At 39.0% G+C, this 22,744-nt stretch overlaps 1 protein-coding gene across 3 annotated transcripts in view; it reads left to right on the top strand.

Annotated features, from left to right (window-relative positions):
- stau2 (staufen double-stranded RNA binding protein 2) overlaps positions 1-22,744 on the top strand; it is a 133,186-nt gene that overhangs the window by 2,019 nt on the left and 108,423 nt on the right. For 2 of the 3 annotated variants that reach the window (XM_022683929.2, XM_015608564.3), the window contains exons 2-5: positions 2,293-2,490; positions 2,893-3,023; positions 3,852-4,011; positions 5,601-5,736. In XM_022683929.2, the coding sequence (XP_022539650.1) occupies positions 2,298-2,490; positions 2,893-3,023; positions 3,852-4,011; positions 5,601-5,736 (620 nt within the window). In that variant the 5' untranslated portion in view covers positions 2,293-2,297. Of the gene's footprint in view, positions 1-2,288; positions 2,491-2,892; positions 3,024-3,851; positions 4,012-5,600; positions 5,737-22,744 lie in introns of all 3 variants that reach the window. The other variant, XM_007260098.4, reaches the window with a different exon arrangement.

The following is a 22,744-nucleotide window of genomic DNA, read 5'->3' as shown; positions in this document are numbered from 1 at the left end:
TGAAGTGAGCAGCTCATGGGATGGAACCCACCGTTATAGCATAGCTAAAGCTGTTTTGTACAGAGAAATGGGATACAATTCTTTTAAGCCAATTAAATGTTACTGGAAATGTTTATGTAGAATAATTGCTTCACAAGGGGGTTACACGAGATACAAGGAAAGCAACAGTTATATCATTTTGCCACTCAAAGATATATAATATTGAAACATTTTCCTTAATGAATGAATGAAGTGTTTAATACATTGTCTCATTTGTTTGATTTGGTTCTCGCATTTTTATTTTCAAATTTATGGAGAAATCTAGAATATTATTAACGGTTTAGAAACTTTTTGCATTTGCTATTTGCTTTCAACTTGCTGACAAGAACGGATGTTAGCTCAGTTGTAACAAAATAAGGCAAGCAAACAAAATATGTGCTAAGTCAAGCATAAATGGTATATAATAAGTAAAAGGTCCAGTGATTATAGAGTAGGATAGTGTTCTTGCCCAAGTGTGGTGCAGTGATGCTAGCCACGGCTTCATCTCTCACAAAACTGCCCTAAAGGATATTTTCTAATATGTGAAGAAATTTTGTTCTGATTAGCGACCTTTGGTATCTGTCACAAATATCTAGCAGGAGATGCTAGACCAAATAATGTTGCTAGCAAACACTGGACCAATGTCATCCACATAAATACACATCCACAAATGTCTCGTTTCCAAACACACACAACTTCATTTATTCAGGTCAAACAAATCAGCATATGACTGTATTTACCAAATAAACAAGAAAAAATACTTTTTTTTTGTTTTGCCAACAATCTTTATTGTTATTGCAATATAAGTTTTCTTAAAAACACATAGAAAATGCTGCAATAACATTGTGAATAAAAGCAAACTCAAACTGCATTACTCACAGCAACAGAGGAAGCTCTACTTGCTACAGACTGTGGTCATGTGACATAACGAGACTGTAGGGAGAGTGAGGTAGAGGTCCACAATTAACTCACACACCAACCTTCTTCTTTGCTTGCGAAAAATTTGTGCAGCCAGGCCAAGTTCTGAAAAAATCTTTGAGGACCTAATTTAATTATTTATCATATTTCACAAATAGAATATTGGTATTTCTTACTCTCATAATGCTTTTCCTCCAAAATAACTTGTTGTTTGGACTAGAACCATGGTGCTTTTCAGCGAACCAGTTTGTGTTTCCACCAGTTTAGGTGGAACCGTCAAAACTTCACATTATACGTCATTAAGAGAGGGCGCCGCACAGCGTCGGTGCTCCTGTACACGCCCACATGTCGTCAAGGTTTGCGCTGTGGAACCTAGTATTTTTTGGCTGTGAACAAACATTCCTGGTTCCGGAGCCTACTTTTGTTGGTGGAAATGTGGCGAACCGGTTTCAAATTAGGTGGACCAGAACAGTGCCGGTGGAAAATCACTAAGAATGTGTAATAAATTGATAGTAACATTGTAAAACCATTTTTATTGCAGGCTACTAAAAGGGAAATTTTAAAATTGAGTGGGTTCAGTATACGAACGGAATCCATGCCGCTAGGGTAAAAGTAAGTGTAACTGTACCATTAGAGTGCATTTCACTTTCTGTTTTACCTGTATGTCAGAAGTTTTCAAACTAGTGACGCAAGAACTTGATTTCTTCAGCAAAATAAATGAGAATATTTAGGTATATATAGGCCTGTCATGACATCTGTTTTTATTGGACGATACCAGAAACCATTGACATGAACAAGTTTGTCATTGTAAGAGAACTTTTCATTTTATGCCATTTTTATAATTATCTTATTATAGTATGGAAAAACAGTAACATATAGGAGACTGTTGCTTAAATTAACAAAAAAGTTTATTGAATTAAAATGAAAAGACATTCTGCAAAATCATCTCACATGATGTTCTATTATCTGCAGCCGATGTGCTGATTCTAATTGAAAACATTTTAAGTAATAAATGTGACAGTGTCTAAACTGTTGCCTCATGAGAATTTTTTTTTTGTTTATTTATTTTTTTATTTTCTAAACCACCAATCTCTATACCGATAAATTGAAAATTAAAGGCAAAGATTTTTTATTAGAAGTCCTAATGTTTTTGTGTGTGTATATAAATACAAAACTTAAATATTATTAACAAAATATTAAAAATGGTCCTTATTGAGAAATAAAATGTGAACGGAAATAGAATTATAACAAAGTCCTGTCCTCTCCTCTCTCTCTCGCTCTCTTGGTCTGTCTGTCTATCTACCTATCTGTCTATCTATCTATCTGTCTGTCTCTCTATCTAATCCTGTCAGATAGAGAGCATGGCTCAAGTGAAAGTGCAGACGTCAGCGCCCCTGTCTGTGCCCGGCCTGGTGCCTGCTGCGCCCGCTGGGCCCAGCCCAGGAGCTTTGGGTCTGCAGCCCACTGTAAATGGCACAGTGCCCCCCACGACGCCAGCTGGCTCCAGTCCGCCTGCTGGCTTTGTGGACTCCACTGTGCCCGCCAGCCCACCAGGTAAGTGTTCCTGCTGTACACTCTGTATTGGCCACTGGGAGGTGCTGGGATAAAGCCGCATATACTGTACACAGGTGTCCTGGGTAGGTCATGGCCAGTGGTTTAGGGAGTGCAGAAAGTGTGTGTGGTCTTTTTTTGGTTAGTAATAAAGAAAAGTTGATAAATGTGCACATGGTTGCATGCAGATGAATTGCGACTGTTTCTTAACAAGCCTCACAAAGTTTAAGCAACATAAGAGGACAAGCATAAGATGTGGGTGCTTTAAATATTGCAGCAGAATTGTATTGTATCTTAAATGTCATAATAAAATCAAATTTGTCCCGCTTCTCTTCCAACATATTTTACTTTGTGGTTGTGCTTTGTGATTGAGTTGCTGAAATTCCAAATATCTTTCCATGTCAGATTCTCCCGAGGATAACATGGCAAACCCCAAAGAGAAAACTCCCATGTGTCTGGTGAATGAGTTAGCCCGTTTCAATAGGATTCAACCACAGTATAAGCTGCTGAGTGAAAGGGGGCCGGCCCATGCTAAGGTAAACTACACCATACTCTTACTTTAACCTTTATCAATCAAGAGTAAAACAGATTTCTGAAGATTTGTACAAGATGTAATGAACACATTCAGATTGGGGTTTATAATAGCTTTGCCAACTCAGATTTCTTTGTAGTGGCAGTGATAGGAACTCACTTTAACTACAACATAAACATATTGACATTAATTTGCTTTATAAAATGAGCAAATGAGTTTTATATGTGTTGATGATGGTGGTAAAATAGTGACAAACCTAAACAATATTCAACTGGACCTGTTTGAGTAAAACACTGATGCAAAATGCTCAAAGTCAGAGAAGCTGGTTAAGATGCATCGATTGTGTGCTTTTAATTACCTTGGATCAGACTGTTACAGCTGGAAGATACAGTTATTGTCATAAATCAGGTTCTAGAATATGTCCAAAGTAAACATGCAAACTCACCTCAAATATAGTATGAAGCTGAAATGTTTGTCTTTATTGTATTTTGTTGGATCTTAAAGAAGCAGTCTCTTATCAAATTGCACCTTTACTAGATATTTTATTAGTGGTCAAGAAGGGAAAGTTCTGGTTGAGTATTTGTCCACTTTTATTGGCAGTGCAATGTGCCAGGTTTACTGTCAGTAAATCAGTGCCAGAGCATAAGGCAACCTCCACCATGTTTAACAGATGGTACTGTGTAACAGAACAGTGAGACATACAGTGTTAGAAACAATATAAGCATGTCTTTTAGAGGTTAATAAAAAGCTCCATATATTTTGGAGAGACTGTGTAACAATGTAACTACACTGTGACTGTTCTGAACTGTAACCTCAACTGTTTTGTGTTCAGGTCTTCACGGTGCAGCTGTCTCTGGGGGAGCAGGTGTGGGAGGCTGAGGGCACCAGCATTAAAAAAGCTCAACACTCCACAGCCACTAAAGCTCTGGCTGAAAGCAGCTTACCTAGACCCCCACCCCGCTCCCCTAAAGTGGACACCAACAGTAACCCAGGTAAAAACACATGCAAACGGACACAGACCTTATTTACTGAGCTAATTGTGATAGAGGTGAATATATGCCTTAATATTTTGCATAATTATATAGGCAAGATGTGAACATGTCCTTAAAATTGTCCATTTTGAAGAGTCTAGATGACTAAGAGTTTAAATGGTTATAAATATACTGTCTGACACATTATATACTGTTTTACTACAGTTCTGAGAATATTCTGGGTCTTCCAGAATTTTTCTGAGAAATGGCTTTTATAATGTCCATAGAAAAGCATTAGCTGATGTGATGAAAATGTGATGGTCTCAAGCAGCCGTTATCACATGAGCCTAAACTATCCATGGCCTATTTTGTAATAAACCCCACAGCATTGATCTGTAGGTCAATATCTTTTAATTTAAATAGTGGAGGAACTCTTTAGGGTGCTTTAAGGAGCTTTACAAAAAAACCTTAAGGTGCTAAAGAAACATTTTCTTCGAATGTTTTCTCAGATCTCCTTAGGGGTCCTTGGAAGAACCCTTTAACATTTCTTAAGGAACTTTTACAGTGTAGAACTGTGTTCTCTGTAGTGATGGACCATCTAATATCTAATATTAGCAGAAGATGCTAATAGATCTGATCAGATGTCTGATGGACGTTTATTAATGAATGGCGCAAAGGCAACAAACACTAGGGCTGAACGATTTTGGAAAATAATCTAATTGCAATTTTTTTCTATAAATTGCGATTGCGATTTAAAATGCGTTTTTTTAATGTCTTCTCAAGTATTTTTTTAACAAACAGAAGCAATAAATCAATCTGTTTAATAATAAACAATGTCAGATTTATTTAAAGCACAGATAACAATAAAGCAAACAAATCTATGCTTTTCCTTGTCGCTGTTTAGTTTTTTTTTTTAAATAGAAAAATAAATAGATAAATAGCTTTTCCTTTTCACCATTTTTTTAAAAGAGAAAAAACAATAGATATAAAAAAAATTAACTTACTGCTCTCCGGCTAGTAACCGTAAACATAAAAAATAAAGTGCAAAAAACGTAAAGAGAATCTGCTTTAACCAACTCATTATTTTCTGCATTTGAAGATGCAGGACTGGTCGTTGGCATTTTAGCCTTGCAAATACCATACGAGGCTTTGTGGTGTTTTTTTGAATGCTGAAAAAGGTTTGTAAATGCAATTAATCGTTCAGCCCTAACACACACATATACTATCAGCTGTACTATCAACTGGAAACAACCAATCACCTAGAGGACTGCATCAAGCACTTTGACCCAGAGTGGAGGGTCTATATCTGGGCATACCAACACACATATTCAAACACATAAATACTACATACACACCAGAGCAATTTAGAGTAACCAGTTCACCTGATATCCATATTTTTGGACGGTGGGAGGAAACCTCACAAAACCCACGTAAACATGGAGAGAACATGGAAACACCATCCAGATATGGACTTGTACCAGAGACCCCAACGCTGAGTGGCAAACATACTAACCTCCATGTCACCATGCTGCCCAAATGAGATGCTATTACTTTTACTGCAGCGAATTTACAATTTAAAGTAGCTGAATACTCTTGTGTTGGTTCTACAGGCAGCATTACCCCGACAGTGGAGCTGAATGGCCTGGCCATGAAGAGAGGGGAACCGGCCATCTACAGACCGCTGGACCCCAAACCCGTCCCCAACTACAGAGCCAACTACAACTTTAGAGGAATGTTCAACCAGAGGTAAGAACACAGCGTATGTTTTAAATATCTGGCCCAAGGACACTGTGTCCACTTTATGGTCGTCATTGCTCAGGTCTTGTTTATTTCAACAAACCAGTAGCATCAAATTACAGCTAAATCCCAAATTTGTATTTTCTCTGTAGTGCTTTCTGAGTCTTTAAAATTTGGATTGTATATTTAAATGTTGTTGGTGTACAAATATTGTTATTTAGCCCTTTCTTACAGACAAATCATGCCTTGTATTAATACAGAAGCTTCTAATTTTACAGCCTTTGTAATGCACTACATACTGAGCAAGGAGCTGTTTTAGATCCAGCTGCAGCAAAACCAGTGACAAAGATGCTCCTGTCCAAACAGTGTTCAACTGTTCATTATTAGAGAGAGACAAATGCTGAGGTACAGAGCAGTGCAGGGGGGAAACAAACACATGAACTCCAGAACCCGTATACACATACAGAGTGCAATATAGTGGTATAAAAGCTTAAGGCTAATGTTGCTAACAAATACTGAACTTACATCGTCAACAGTCTCATCTTGACAGATACTAGCCCTGATTTTAATTTGTAGCTGCAGAAGTCTATTGTAAGCATTTGACAAAATGGCAGGATTTAACCTTATGAACATATTTCTACATTAGTTACTAAAAATGACTGCCCCACCTTTACATTTTGTGGAGAAAAGTTCTTTTTTTTTTTTTTTTTTTTTTTTACTCCTGAGTGCCAGTAAGACTTTGTTCCATCTGATATCTTATAATGCCTCCTTAAGGTAGTTAGTGCAGTCTTTAGTGTGTTAGTTCAGTAGTAATTGCAAGCCTTCATTACAATGCCGTCTGAGCTTCTTACTCACACTCGTTCAAATCACCATGATTTCATGACTTGAAATAAAATGTTGAAACCAAAATATCAGTTTTTCCAGGCATTTCTAGTCTGAGGTTGAGAACAGTGAGAGATAAAGAATAACAAAAGAGATAGAGATGATCGCTAAGGGTCCACGCTACATCAAGAGAGAGGGAGGTTACTACCAAACCACTACAGTTCCCACAATACCCTACAAATCTAGCAAACATTTTAACAAAGTAAAACTAATTGTTTAACAGCTGAAATATGTTTATAAAATATGTTCTGTGCTTTGATTATTATATCCTAACACAGTTTTATAAAACCTTGAAATGAAATTTAACCATTTAATGGTCATAACATTTTATTCCAAAGCTTATTTGAGCCAAACTGTCTTTTAGGGCAGTTAAGTCTGCAGTTAAAAACTGTTAGTAGCATATCCTGTACAATACATGAATGACCAGAGTTTAATGTACATTTAAAGATGTCTTTATTAGGTCTTAAGAAGGTAAGTTTTGTAGAAGCCTGTACATTATTGATTCTATTGTTGGAGCATTGATTACACTTCAAACACTAAATAAGAGCAGTGCTTCTGCTCATCACCAGCAGAGGGCAGTAAAGCTCTATTTATAATAAGGCATTTCCTGTTATGAGACATTGTGTAAGATGACTCTCTTTGACTAATGCTTCTAAATCTATTCGTATTCAGTCAACTCATGGGTTCTGATTTAGTTAAAAGTTCCAGAGCTCACTTTGTTCTAATTCATTATGTTAAAAAATATGTGAAAACTAGCTCTTTGGTTATTTTTTGAGCGTGGGATGTTGTTTGCCCATGTTTTAGAACACAGAAAAAAAGAATCTATTAATACGAAGTAGTAATATGATGTAATTTGATGTAACAGCTTTTGTTCTTGCTGTCATGTTTAAAGGGAGCTGCTAAAATGTTTGACCTTTTACAGTTTGATGTTGGGCCAACACTAGCTGAAAACGTATTCACAAAAGTGAAATGTTTATAACAGTAATGATAAAATAAAATATCATCCACTGAAACCTGCTTAGACATGTCTGCCATTAAAACCATTAATGATGGGTTTATCCAGTTTAGAGTTTTTTTTACTGTGATCTATTTCTTTGATTGTTAAACAAATTGCTTTATACACTGTTTTTTTTCTTCTGGGCACCTAACCATTTACGTGGCTGCAGGGTGATTTTATATCATTTGATTCATCATAAGCCTTATGACTTTGTGTCATTTACATGTGCACGGTGACATCATATAAAAAAAACAAAGGTAGTTATTGCAATATAAAATCATTATGATTAAATAGAGCAAGAATCTATCCTTTTAAACATATAATGACTCATGCATAGTATGTGGTTTATGAAACTAACACAATGAATGTGGTAACTTGAACAAAGAGTGGTTGTCTAAGTGTTAAACTTGATTTTTTATGTAAGTAGCCTGTGTGAGTGTGACCATGAGGAGGTGGGGCTTGCAATTGTGGAGTGTACTTGTGTACAATGTGTACCTGGGAAAGTGCATAGTGAAGGTGTCCCACAAAGAGCATATAATTGAAATTCTAGCATGAGGTGTGCGACTTATTGGGGGGGCTGTATCATTGAAGGTGTAATAAGGAAAGTTTATCATGGAAAACGTTACGGGGAGAGAGGCTTGACGAGTAGAGCTAATCATGGAAAGCACAATTGGAAAACAAATCATGAAAGGTGTTACAAGGAGAGCGTGTCATGGAAGAAGTAACAAGAAAAGCATATCAGGGAAGGCATAGTGGAAAAGTGTATTGTGGAAGACATAGCTGGAGAGCATGTTGTGTATGGTGCATCATGAAATGCATATGGTGGAAGGCGTAGACGTAGAGCATATGGTGGAGGGCGTATCGGGGAAAGTGCATCATGGAAAGTGCATCATGGAAGGTGTAGCTGTAGAGCATATAGTGGAAGATGTAAGGGGAAAAGTGCATCATTGAAGATGTAGCTGTAGAGCATATAGTGGAAGATGTAAGGGGAAAAGTGCATCATTGAAGATGTAGCTGTAGAGCATATAGTGGAAGATGTAAGGGGGGAAAATGCATTGTGGAAGGTGTAGCTGTAGAGTATATAGTGGAAGATGTAAGGGGGGAAAATGCATTGTGGAAGGTGTAGCTGTAGAGTATATAGTGGAAGATGTAAGGGAGAAAAAAGTGCATCATGGAAGGTGTAGCTGTAGAGCATATAGTGGAAGATGTAAGGGGGAAAGTGCATCATGGAAGGTGTAGCTGTAGAGCATATAGTGGAAGATGTAAGGGGGAAAGTGCATCATGGAAGGTGTAGCTGTAGAGCATATAGTGGAAGATGTAAGGGGGAAAGTGCATCATGGAAGGTGTAGCTGTAGAACATACAGTGGAAGATGTAAGGGGGGAAAATGCATTGTGGAAGGTGTAGCTGTAGAGCATATAGTGGAAGATGTAAGGGAGAAAAAAGTGCATCATGGAAGGTGTAGCTGTAGAGCATATAGTGGAAGATGTAATGGGGAAAGTGCATCATGGAAGGTGTAGCTGTAGAGCATATAGTGGAAGATGTAAGGGGGAAAGTGCATCATGGAAGGTGTAGCTGTAGAGCATACAGTGGAAGATGTAAGGGGGAAAGTGCATCATGGAAGGTGTAGCTGTAGAGCATACAGTGGAAGATGTAAGGGGGAAAGTGCATCATGGAAGGTGTAGCTGTAGAACATACAGTGGAAGATGTAAGGGGGGAAAATGCATTGTGGAAGGTGTAGCTGTAGAGCATATAGTGGAAGATGTAAGGGAGAAAAAAGTGCATCATGGAAGGTGTAGCTGTAGAGCATATAGTGGAAGATGTAAGGGGGAAAGTGCATCATGGAAGGTGTAGCTGTAGAGCATATAGTGGAAGATGTAAGGGGGAAAGTGCATCATGGAAGGTGTAGCTGTAGAGCATATAGTGGAAGATGTAAGGGGGAAAGTGCATCATGGAAGGTGTAGCTGTAGAGCATATAGTGGAAGATGTAAGGGGGAAAGTGCATCATGGAAGGTGTAGCTGTAGAACATACAGTGGAAGATGTAAGGGGGGAAAATGCATTGTGGAAGGTGTAGCTGTAGAGCATATAGTGGAAGATGTAAGGGAGAAAAAGTGCATCATGGAAGGTGTAGCTGTAGAGCATATAGTGGAAGATGTAAGGGGGAAAGTGCATCATGGAAGGTGTAGCTGTAGAGCATATAGTGGAAGATGTAAGGGGGAAAGTGCATCATGGAAGGTGTAGCTGTAGAGCATATAGTGGAAGATGTAAGGGGGAAAGTGCATCATGGAAGGTGTAGCTGTAGAGCATATAGTGGAAGATGTAAGGGGGAAAGTGCATCATGGAAGGTGTAGCTGTAGAGCATATAGTGGAAGATGTAAGGGGGAAAGTGCATCATGGAAGGTGTAGCTGTAGAGCATATAGTGGAAGATGTAAGGGGGAAAGTGCATCATGGAAGGTGTAGCTGTAGAACATACAGTGGAAGATGTAAGGGGGGAAAATGCATTGTGGAAGGTGTAGCTGTAGAGCATATAGTGGAAGATGTAAGGGAGAAAAAAGTGCATCATGGAAGGTGTAGCTGTAGAACATACAGTGGAAGATGTAAGGGGGGAAAATGCATTGTGGAAGGTGTAGCTGTAGAGCATATAGTGGAAGATGTAAGGGGGGAAAATGCATTGTGGAAGGTGTAGCTGTAGAGCATATAGTGGAAGATGTAAGGGAGAAAAAAGTGCATCATGGAAGGTGTAGCTGTAGAGTATATAGTGGAAGATGTAAGGGGGAAAGTGCATCATGGAAGGTGTAGCTGTAGAGCATATAGTGGAAGATGTAAGGGGGAAATGCATTGTGGAAGGTGTAGCATAACAGGGAAAGTGCAATGTGAAAGGCATTTCATGGAAGGTGTAGCGGTAAAGCATATAGTGGAAGGCGTAAAGGGGAAAGTGCATTAGGAAAAGTGAATTTTGGAAGTTGTAGCAGTAGAGCATGTAGTGGAAGGTGTAGCATAACAGGGTAGGTAGAGCATATGGTGGAAGGCATAACGGGCGAAGTGCATTGTGGAAGGCAATTCATGGAAGGTGTAGCAGTAGGTGTAATGGGCAAATGGAAGGCGTAACAGTAAAAGAAAATCAGGAAAGCATATTATGAGCAGTTTATAACAGAGGATGTACTGTGGGAATTGTAACGGGGACAGTGTGTCATAGAAAGCGTTACATGGTAAGTGTTACACAGAAGATCTTGTGTGGAGAAAATAAAGTGAGGTGTAATTTGTAGAGCGTTTTATGTAGAGTGCAACATGACTGAATGAAGGTAAGGTGAGAAACTCGGACAGGTTGGTGGATTCTTTCCTCTTGTGAAGTAACAGAGACTCAATCTTAGGTGATCTGTTTTCTCTTTCTTCTTCTTTTTTTCCTCTGTTGTCAATCCAGGATCTGGCATAAAGCCTCTGAAATTCTAAGACAGTGAGGAGCCACAGCTAATCTGATCCACTGCCTGATTACATCATACTGCTGCATAGAGAGAGAGAGAAGGAGGGAGAGAAGCCAAAATGAAGTTAGAAAGAAGAAAAGAGAACTGGTTAAGAAAGCAAGAGAGGAAAAGAGAAGCAGCAGATTTTATAAAAAAAAAAAAAAAAGGTGAGGGTAGTGGAATAGACAGACAAGGAGGAAGAGAAGGCAAGAAGTAAGGCAGAGAGTGGAAAAGAAAAGGGGTAAAAGAGAGAGGGAGAGACAGACAGAAGAGATACATTATGGACATAATAATTACCTGCTGATATGAAATATGTGGATAATTAAAGTACAGTCCACTCCATCATCAGTGTTTAACTGTAGCCTTAATGAATATCTACACTGATGATATAATGACACGTGCTGGGTATGTATGGTGGAGTGTGTGACTGAAAGCCTTTTCAGACGTGTGTAAATGTGCCCTGTGTGTGTTTGAATCAGGCTGGGTATTGATTGGTGAAAGTGTCTGCTGATTTATGGGAGACTGTATGAACTCTGCTCATCAGCAGGGCTTTCTGCTTCTCAGCACACTGACAGCTCGACTGATTTATCACACACTCAGCATGAATATATACACACTGACCTAGCACTTTATTAGGAGCACCTTGAGGTAATTAACCATCAGAAAAAGAGAAAAATGTGATCTCAGTAACTTAAAGTGCAGCATGATCGTTGGTGTCAGATGAGGGTGGTTTGATTATATATCTGCTGATCTTCTGGGTTAATTCAGAATAGTATAATAAAAAACACACATCAGTTCTGTAGATGGAAACATCTTGGATAAGGCTTGAGAGGCTCATCATCATCTTCATCATCAAAGATACTACCTACCAACGGTGGTCACAGGAGGGACAGTCCACGCACCAGTGTCCTAAGCTTGTCAATGCAAAGGGGTGACTAAGGCCCAATTCAATTTCATTTTGTACCCCTACCCTCTGTTTTTGAGTATAACCCTTTCTTTTGGGACAGAGTTAAAAGCAGAAGGATTGAAATGATCCCGCTAAGAATTGAACCCCGCTAAAGGTTTCTCTGGTCACCTGTGATGCCATCTACCTTGAAACATCTTCCCTAAAATTTAAATCTGATTGCTGTGTGGGAATTATTAAGAAATTATTATAAGGAATTATTATTACCATACCTCCTAAAGTGGCTTCAGGGATCAAATTTGTATCTGTATCCTGATACTCAAAGTTAGAGGCGTGACGATCTTGTGCAGTGAGCTCTCTTGAGATTAAAACAGCACATCAGGTGCCTCATCAGGTGTCAGATGTGTCTCGCAATGTGCCTTTGTGGATTACTGTGTGCCTTCAGAACGACACAGAATCGCAGACACAAGCAGAGGGTATGCATAAAAATTCGGTCATAGATTGCCATGACTGTATATTTGAATACAGAAGCCTCACTGTGGGGATTCTGACAATAGTTTTAAGGTCTGAAGAGACTGGTGAGAGATCATACAGGAGAGAAGATGTTGGGTTTATGATAAAATCAGCTTTAGGACCTGCATACTCTTCTGTGTTTTACTGCATATGATAAGTAATACATTATCCATTACACTAGGATTACTTACAATATATATATAAAAAAAAAAATCATTTTGCTTTTCGTGTGTTTTAATCTGAAGCCCTATCTGGTCGGGATTAGTTTCTCAGGGGGTCCTGGGGTAATTTTCTCTTTTATGGGGGGGTCCTCTGTGATTTTATTCCTGTCCGGAACGACCATGTATGTGTTTTTCTCAAATGTCCTCTGTTTTTCACTAAATCAGTCATTTTATTCCCATCCAGACTGACATCTTTTATCACCTCATGTTTAATAAAATGGCTATTTGTCCACTGCCACACGCTGTAAATACACTTTAGGTATAACCATGTAAAAACAACAGCGAGTGGAAATGGAGGAGCTACTGAACTGAATGTCTTGTGACGGAGAAAGCTAAAAAAAAAAAAAAAAAATTACAAATGCAATCTGGATGCAGGAGTAGAGATGTGAAATATTTTTCATAGACGTTCCCCTGAGAAACGAATCCTGTCCAGATAAGGCTAAATAAAATGTTTTCAAATATATATTTAATTTTTGAAATAAAAAATATATTTAAATCCCTTCTTATTCTTGTAAACCCAATATTGTCTCGTCTCGAGAGATTTTCTCATCACATCCCTCCTCAAGTAACATGAAGTGCCCGAGTGTAAATGGGCCCAGCCCCAACACCTTATGCAACTCCCTTGTTTTTTTTTTAAGGGTTTAATAGATTAAGTGATATTATCTGAGGGGTGAAAATGAGGTACAGTGTCTCTTAAGGGCTTTTTTTTTTACTAGTAGCTACGGAAGTAGCTGCATAAGCTTAACTTTAGTGGGCAGAGATTGGGCTGGGGCTGATGTTCCCAAGAATATAAGGGTTAGTCCAGGGAGTAGATCAGTGGTGAGTGATCAATGCAGTGTTTCTTCATTCATTCAGACTCTGTATTAGTCACTGAGAGCGTCTGTGTTATCCAGGCCACGTTTTTAGTGCCTTTGGGAAACGCCTGCATTCCACTCGAGTCGGGATTCGGGTGATGTGTTTCCGGGAGAGCCTCAACGCCCCGGCTGATTTGGATATGACAGTGAGATTACGTCAGGGCCAGCCGCTCAGCTGGAATAATAATAAGGAGGAGAACCACTGGCCAATGATATTTCCTGCTCTGATATAGAGACAGGGTTTGGAAATTCTCTGGAGTGAATAAAGAGAGGCTAGCAGGTGTCTGCAGTGCTGCGGCTGCTGGAAACTTGCGTCAGTGTGGAGGCTAAAACGGCGCACAGCGGTTTATTTTCATTATGATAAAGAGAATGGTAGCAGTGAGAAGATCCGTTTAGAAAGCAAACACAAAAACCCCAGTGCTCTAAACTGCTGTCCATAAACTCCTCTGCTTTACTGTTTGGGTAGTGACTCAGTGTTTATGAGTCTGTACGGAACTGACACTGATTAACGCAAATCTATTAGTAAGACAGACACAATGCAGACATGATGCTGTTAATCTTTTAATTATCAGATTAATTGTGAATCCTTGAGAGTTAGTTATGAGCTACACTTCTGTAAGCCACTTTTAAATCTATGGACCCAGGAAACAATGTTGAATTTATTTTAACTTGTGTTACTTCAGTGTGTGCACAATTTCACATATACAGAATCTGTTAAAACACAAAGTTAGTTAAGAATTTGTTAATTTACTAGTTGCTTATACAGTGCCCTCCATAATTATTGGCACCCCTGGTTAAGATGTGTTCTTTAGCTTCTCATAAATTGAGTTTTGTTCAAAATAATATAGGACCCCGATGGGGAAAAAAAAGTAAAGTCCAACCTTTAACTCAAGTAAATTTTAAGGGGGAAATAAAATCCCTGACTAAGAAATAATTATTCTTCATAAAATCACCTGTTCCACAATTATTGGCACCCCTAACAATTCTTAGGAAATAAATTTAATAAAAGTATTTCTGTCACTTCTACAGTAGTTTACGAAGTTGAGTATGTAGGAACATTTAATTAGTAATTCACAACTTCCTGTTTCCCTGGGGTATAAATATGACGTGACACAGAGGCCATTTATCTTCAACATGGGAAAGACAAAGGAACATACCATTCAAGTGAGGCAGATGTGTGTTGACCTTCACAAGTCAGGCAATGGCTACAAGAAAATCGCTACTCGCCTACACCTGTCCATATCTACTGTCAGAGGAGTTATTAAGAAGTTTAAAACAACTGGAACAGTGGTAAACAAGCCTGGACGAGGACGCAAGTTTATTTTGCCACCACGCACAGTGAGGAGGATGATAAGAGAAATAAAAAGTTCTCCAAAGCTCACTGTTACAGAATTGCAACAAATGGTAGCTTCTTGGGGTCACAAAGTCTCCAAAACAACCATCAGGCGCTATCTACATGCCAACAAGCTGTTTGGGAGGCATGCACGGAAGAAACCATTTCTCACTCAAAATCATAAACGCAAACGTTTGGAGTTTGCTAAGCAGTACTATGACTTCAACTGGGACCGTGTGCTTTGGTCAGATGAAACAAAGATAGAGCTTTTTGGCAACAAATGCTCTAAGTGGGTCTGGCGTAACACAAGAGCTGAGTATGCAGAAAAGCACCTCATGCCCACTGTGAAATACGGCGGGGGATCAGTGATGCTGTGGGCCTGTTTCTCTTCTAAAGGCCCTGGGAACCTTGTTAGGGTGCATGGCATCATGAATGCTCTAAAATACCAGGACATTTTAAAACAAAATCTGGTGGCTTCTGCCCGAAAGCTGAAGATGGGTCGTCACTGGGTCTTTCAGCAAGATAATGACCCTAAACATGTGGCCGAATCTACACAGAAATGGTTCACCGCACACAGAATCAAGCTCCTCCCATGGCCATCTCAGTCCCCAGACCTCAACCCCATTGAAAACCTGTGGGGTGAGCTGAAGAGGAGAGTGCAGAGGAGAGGACCCAGGTCGTTGGATGATTTAGAGAGAATGTGCAAAGAGGAATGGTCAAAGATCCCTCTTTCTGCATTCTCCCATCTTGTGAAACATTACAGGAGAAGATTAGGTGCTGTTTTGTTGGCAAAAGGGGGTTGTACAAAGTATTAACATCAGGGGTGCTAATAATTGTGGCACACATGATTTGATGTTAAATAATTATTTCTTAATGTGGGATTTTTTTCCTACTGAATAAATTCACTTGAGTTAAAGGTTGTATTTTACTCTTTTTTCCCATCGTGGTCCTATATTATTTTGAACAAAACTCAATTTATGAGAAGCTAAAGAACACATCTTAACCAGGGGTGCCAATAATTATGGAGGGCACTGTAGATTTTAGAACGTTATAAAATTTCACTCATATAAACCAAAAAAAAAAAAATAAAAATTCTGCATCAACAATTGTCTTTTTAAAGGAGAACTCTGGTGTAAAATTAACTTTGGGTGTAGTAAAACATGATAAAGAGTACTAACCTTTTTTGAATAGCCCACCTCTGCTCTCCCGCGCTTTCCAAGATCCAGCAATTTTGTCATTTTTGCCCAGCACTCTAAAAAAACAGGCGCTTTGGGGTATCCACTTGCCCCTGCAAATGAATCACTTTTTACACCGTACTGATCACTGTACTGATCATGACTTTACTTTAAGATGGCGATGCCTGAAGATTAGGTTACACTACAGATTGTAAACAGTGGGTTTTAATAGGCTTCCTGTGCTCTTTTAGAGTTATTAATGCTTTGTTTTAAATGTCAGGGCTCTCCGGATTCTACCAATGAGGTGTGGAGCTACTTCGCGCCTGGATAACAGTGTAAAAAGCGATTTATCAGGGCAAAATATGCCCCAAAGCACCCTTTGTAAAGAGCTTGCAGTACAGTAGAACACCATACAGTAAAGACTGTTGTTTAGCAAGGCTCCTCTCTTCCTCTACACCACGAAGGCAAATCAATAGGTAGCTTGTGTGATTATCCAGCATGCTAACTGGCCACACCAGTACACATACAACAACGCAAGTGGCCCTAAACACAGCCATAAACGGCAAACTTAAGGTGACATGAACGACTTGTTGCCTGCCAGTGTGAATGCTGGGCAAAAATGCAAAAATTGATCAGTGTGCCACAAGGAAAACGTGTTTCTATCCACTATGCCTCTTCTAAATGCCATGTAGGAGTGCTTTTTTTTTCACTTTTTAAAGTCAAATCAGTCTTTATAGGAAAGTTCGCTCACTCAGTGGTCATCTTTACAACATGGTTGGGAGCTTATATCTCCTCATGCAAGACCAGACTTGTGAACAGTTTAACATTTTGCTCAAAAATGCACAAAACCAAGATTTTTCTGCTTGTTGTGGCTACTGCGCCTGCGCACATCTCCACAGAGAGGGACGGGATTCTTCACCAGCACACTGACCCGTCTCTGAGCTGATTGGACCTTTTTGTTGAAGGATAAGACTTTATATATAAACTGATATAAACTGGTGGCACGATTAGTGTTATGAGAAATCCATTTCATAAGCGGTCAGTTGCATGTTTTTTGTGTCCCAAACTATTCTGTTTTATCCTCGCTTCCAATAAACTACGTCCGAGATGAATCCGTCATCAGGAAGAGTGTCATGCTTTGATAAGGAGGCATGAGGCAGGTTATTTGTTCTGCAATGCCTGAGTCATGTTTGAAGAAGCGTCTCTCCTACAGCGGAGCATTCCAAAGAAAATGTTTGGTCAGCTTATTCACGAAGCCGCTCTCATATGAGAAAGAAATGAGCGGATTGCACAAGCCCTGTGTGGACGCTCAGAGAAGGAGGAGAATTAATCTTTTGTGAGAGTCTGGGAGGAATTCTGAGGAGAAAAATGGGATTCCCAGGAATTCAAAATGTGCTCAGATAACCTTTAGCCCTGCGTTTTACTCCCCAGCATTAATTCTGAGTAACTGTGCTGTTGTTCCTGTAAAATCCAGACAGTGGCTCAGCACTCTAATTGCAAAAGGATGACCTTTGTGTCTAAATAAGCGGCTTTGTGTTCTAAATATGTGATTGTAGACCTGATCTTGATGGTCAATGCATGAGAAACGGATATTACACAGTGACTGCAGAATGACTGTGAAACAGAAAAAAGGTGTTTTTATGCATTAATCACTAAACTTCTATCCAGAGCCAATCATTAATACATGACTCAGAGTTTATTCATTCCCTTCTTTGATTTTATCAGGTTTGATTACTATAGTGATCTACGTAGTGGACCCCCCAAAATAGCCTCACGTAGCATAACCATTTGATTTTAAAAAGCAGCTGCCACAGTTTTTATTAAAAGCAATCAAGGAGAACATATCACCCCTGTTGTGACAAGCCTACCTGCACTGATAGTATTAGTACCTGTATTAAACACATTTACATTGGCCACACCTGGATTGACCAGATCTGTATGAACTGCACCTAAATGACACTATTGTTTATGTCTTTTGTATTTCTCATATACATGCTGACCTCACTTGAACACATGGTGACTAATCACAGCCATAGTGACGATTCCTCTGTTTATAACAACTGTATTGATTTTACAGGTACAGACTACACTGGTATCGATTATTACACTGGTATCGATTATTATAAACAATTTGTGTTCTTTGATCGCTATTTATATACTATATATATTACTCTCCTATTTTTAAAATGATTGAAAAAAAATGTCCTTTAATAAGGACTGATTTAGTTAAACTAGACTTTTTAAGACTCCAGTGAGATGTGGAGCATTTTGGGAAAGGACGCACTCTCTCCCGCTCTTTCTAGGGTTGCAGGATCCAATTATCTGTGAGATTGGGTAGTATATCATTATAAATAAGCAATAAAGCACTGGTCAAATTTTGAAGGGATAAAGATGGGAAACTTTAGTCTGATTAAAAAGCGGGGGTCACTCATAATCTCTTGTTTGCAACTGAAACCATAACAAACAGACCAGACTGGCGAAGGAATTTCAATTTAGCCGAGCTTATTTAAAGTTATGAAAGCAGGATGTTCTGCGCTGTGTCATGTGAAGCAGGACTGTTTGAAAGGAGTTTGGGCTGTGGGCTGTGAGGCCCTTTAAACAGCAGTCAGGTTTATATGATTCTCTGCCCTCGCTGGCAAACACACCGCTGTTGAGAGGGGCTGTGTGCTCATTTTTTCTGATTAAGGATGTATATTCTATGTTACAGATGAATCAGTCTTTGCTGTGTAATTTACACCCAACAAGACAGTCAATATGAAGTCTACATACTCAACAGTGATGATATTTGTCTGTTTTCAACTGACTGTACTAGACCAGTCACATTTCACCTGGTGCTTTTTAGGCTGTGATCAGGCTGGAAACAGAAACTGGGGCAGGATAATTTCACTCATGGACAGGTACGTTTTATTTGTGAACATGGAGAAAAATTACTTGTGGACAGTTACATTTTGGCTAGTCACCTTCAGGGTTTCCCCCAGGATTTCCTTGAAGGTGCGGTGGCAGGACCCCCCGGTTGGGAACCGATAATTTATATCACGTTAATGATATCACGATATAACACAATTACACATGTTTCCAGTTATTTTCTTTATTTCCAACTGTCACTGAAAAATGCCCACTTAAAACAAAAAGTTGCAAAAAGTAGGTTTCTTTAAAATAAATCCTTATTGTTCTTTTTTCAGATACGGTAAACGTAAAAGTGTGCAACACAAAATGTTAAATTATACATAACAGAGGAGAAAGGGCACAACAGAATATATATGTATTATTTATTCGCTCTTATCTGTATTAGGTATTTTAAATGTGAGAATGAGTAAATAAAATAAAAAATATTATTGAATTTAATTAAAAATTGTGCTTATTAAAACAGACAAATAATATCTTTAATCTTTAATTTAATTACAATAAAATGTTTACTGGACCGTGAAAACAAATGCATCACAGAGCTGTTCTAGGGTGCCTCTATTCTAGGGCCCTACATCCTTGCTTTATGACAGCTCCAGAAACAGAAACATAGCGTGATTTTCACTCCACCAGGTGAGTGAGCCTGAGTGGACACCTGCGTAAGTTGAAGCTGTTTAATCACTGTTTAATTCATCTCTCTCTCGCGCGCGCGCATTATGTTTCAGTCTCTCTCTCTCTCTCTCTCTCTCTCTCTCTCTCTCGCATTATGTTTCAGTCTCTCTCTCTCGCTATTTACAGGCGCGCTCTCGCTCTCTCTCTCTCTCTCTCGCGTTATGTTTCAGTCTCTCTCTCTCGCTGTGTCCTATACTCACACTCTCTCTCGCGCGCGCGCGTTATGTTGGCACTGCATGACTAACTACCGATTTCCACCCCCGAAGGGGCAACGCTGATCAAGCGCAGGAAAAACGCCGGGCTCCGAATTTTCACGAAGGGTGGCGGGGAAGAACGAAGGCGTGGCGGACCGCCGCACTGAAATGAACGTGGCGGAAACCCTGACCTTTAATCATGTATGGGTACATTTTATACATAGATGGAGTAACTTTACACCCATGAAAATTAAATTGACTGGCCATGGATGAAAGTTTTTTATTCGTGGCCTGGGAAATCTTATTCATGAATTAGTAAATTTTACTAGACAATTTTTACTCGTGACTATAAATATTGTTCATGGACAAGCAAATTTTACTTTTGACCAAGCTAGTTTTATCCATGGACGGGGGTTTTCAAGCTATTTTACTCATGGATGGGTGAATTTCCCTTGTGGACAAACACATTTTACTCATGGATGGGTGAAATTCACCTGAGGATAAGCTAATTTTACCCATGGATGGGTGAATTTCCCTTGAGGACAAACACATTTTTCTTGTGACTAGGCAATTTTTACTCATGGATGAATAAATGTTACTGGTGGACAGGGAAAGTTTACTCATGAATGGGTACATGTTACTTGTGGACAAGCAATTTTTTTGCTTTTGGCCAGGCAAAGTTTACTCATGGATGAGTTCATTTTACTTTTGGCAAGAAAAATTTTACTCATGGTAAATGTTACTTGTGGACAAGCAAACTTTTCTTGTGACCAGGCAATTTTTTACTTATGGATGGGTAAATTTTACTTGTTGAAGGCTAATTTGACTTGTGGACAGGCAAATATTACTTATAGTCAGGTATATTTTTACTTCTGTCTAGGCAAATATTAACAAAAAAAAAAAACAATATTATTGATTATTGTCAGTAATATTCACTTCTGTTTGAGTTCAAATTTGACTTGTTCCCTTCTGCCAGACCTTCACTATTCCCCATGAAAGTGTCAATTTTCTGTTCACACATTAGTCTCCCACTGGTCTTTCGGAAACAGTACTGGCTCTCCTATAGGCACTTTCTGTAATGCTTAACAGAGATTAGATTGAAGAATGCTTGTTCAGGGATCCTGGAATTGGATCACTCCACTGTACAGAACAATTTCAGTTTCTTGATACACTCAGGTATTTGCTCTGTGCCTGTGTACTGCACTTTTCAACACACCACAGGGTTTCAGTTGTGTTCAAATATTAAGAACATATTGACACTGGATGAGTCTAATGTCTTCTTGCAGAGGTTTGTCTGTAGATGTTGATGTGCGTCTGGGGTCATTGTCTTGCTGAAAGGTCCACCCATGGCCAGACTTCAGCCTTCTTGCAGAGTCAGACAGATTGATTTTCAGAGGAGCCTCTGGAGCACCTGCAACAAAAAGCCTCAGAGCATCAATGATCCATGACTGTATTTCACAGAGGCTATCAGGTGTTTTTCTTTGTATACATGATGATTGCGTGCATGACCGAAAGGTTCTGACCACATTACACCATTCTGTTTGAAGTTTCAGTGACATTTTACAAAGTTCAGTCGCTGCACTCTTAGAAAAGGCTTCTCTTGTGGAACTCGTCCAAAAAGCCTCTGGTTGTGGAGGTGGCATCTCAGTCTCGCTGTCTTACTGTTAAACCTCTCAGCTTCAGCAGAGGTCTGTCTGGAGTTTCTCTTGTTGGGAACACTGTATATAGAGGATTCATAAAACATTCATAAGTATTGAACAATGAAGTTAAAAAAACAGTAGTTATAGTAATAGTATATTTATAAATAGCTTAAGCCAGTACATGCAACAGGACATAAAATGTTTAATGAGATTAAGCAGTGCTAAAATATATCATTATATCATGTAAAAAGACCAATCCTTTCGTATTTATACAAAATGTAAATATACTTAAATGACTATACATACTATACATTTATCCCTTTTTTAATTTTTCTGAGGGTAATTTGACAGTTGCTTCATTTATAAAGCTGTTATAAATCATGATTTTAATAGTTTTTAGACACATATTTGTAAATAATACTAATGATTTTAAATCCCTTAAACTGAAGTCCGTCTGTCCGTCTGTCGCTGCTGAGCAACATCACTCTTTGGGTGGGTAGATGAGGCTCTTCCCCTTATAACATCAGAGAGAGCAAGGCCGATTGTGCTCTCTCAGGGCTCCGGCAGCTAATGGCAAGCTACATGAACAGGATTCGAACCAGCAATCTTCCAATCATAGTTGTAGCGCTTAGCCTGCTGGACCACTCGTAGCACTCTTGACACTTTTGAAGTAACTTTTGAGAAGTTCAGCACAGCTGTTAACTGAAAGCCATTCCAGGGGGCTCTCACATTCTGTTCTTGTTTACTAAATAATTCAGATGTTTTTCTTCATAGTTTGGGTGACTTTAGTCTTAATCTACAATGCAGAACATTTAAAATAATAATGAAAAACACTGACATTAAGCTGTGTTCCAACTTTTGACTTGTACTGTATGCAGTATGTTATGGTATTTTGACTTATTAATTAGCAGTAAAAAACCTATCTTTGGCCATTCACAAAGTCTGTTACCCTTTATCCTGTCTGAGAATGCCATTTTTGGTCCAGTTTAGAGACCTTTTGAATATGCTGAAGCACGTAATCTCATCATTTTCTCATTCTGTTTCCATATTACACAATCAAAGTGTTAATTAAAAGGCTTAATCCATGGTGGAAGATGTTCAGTGCTGCTGGAGTCATGCCGGCTGCTGCAGACAGATATCCCTTACGCAGCGACTCTTTAATGTGAAAGACTTTGATGGCTGAATAAGCCGTAAGTCACAGACGCGACTGTCTGACGGTAGTCAAAGCTTTCTTTCAGCTCACACGATTAGCAGCTCCATTGAAGCT

This window comes from Astyanax mexicanus, chromosome 1 (genome assembly GCF_023375975.1).
Source record: "Astyanax mexicanus isolate ESR-SI-001 chromosome 1, AstMex3_surface, whole genome shotgun sequence".
NCBI classification, from domain to species: Eukaryota; Metazoa; Chordata; class Actinopteri; order Characiformes; family Acestrorhamphidae; genus Astyanax; species Astyanax mexicanus.
The sequence above is the reverse complement of the archived record's forward strand: the minus strand, read 5'-3'. Positions and strand labels throughout refer to the sequence as shown.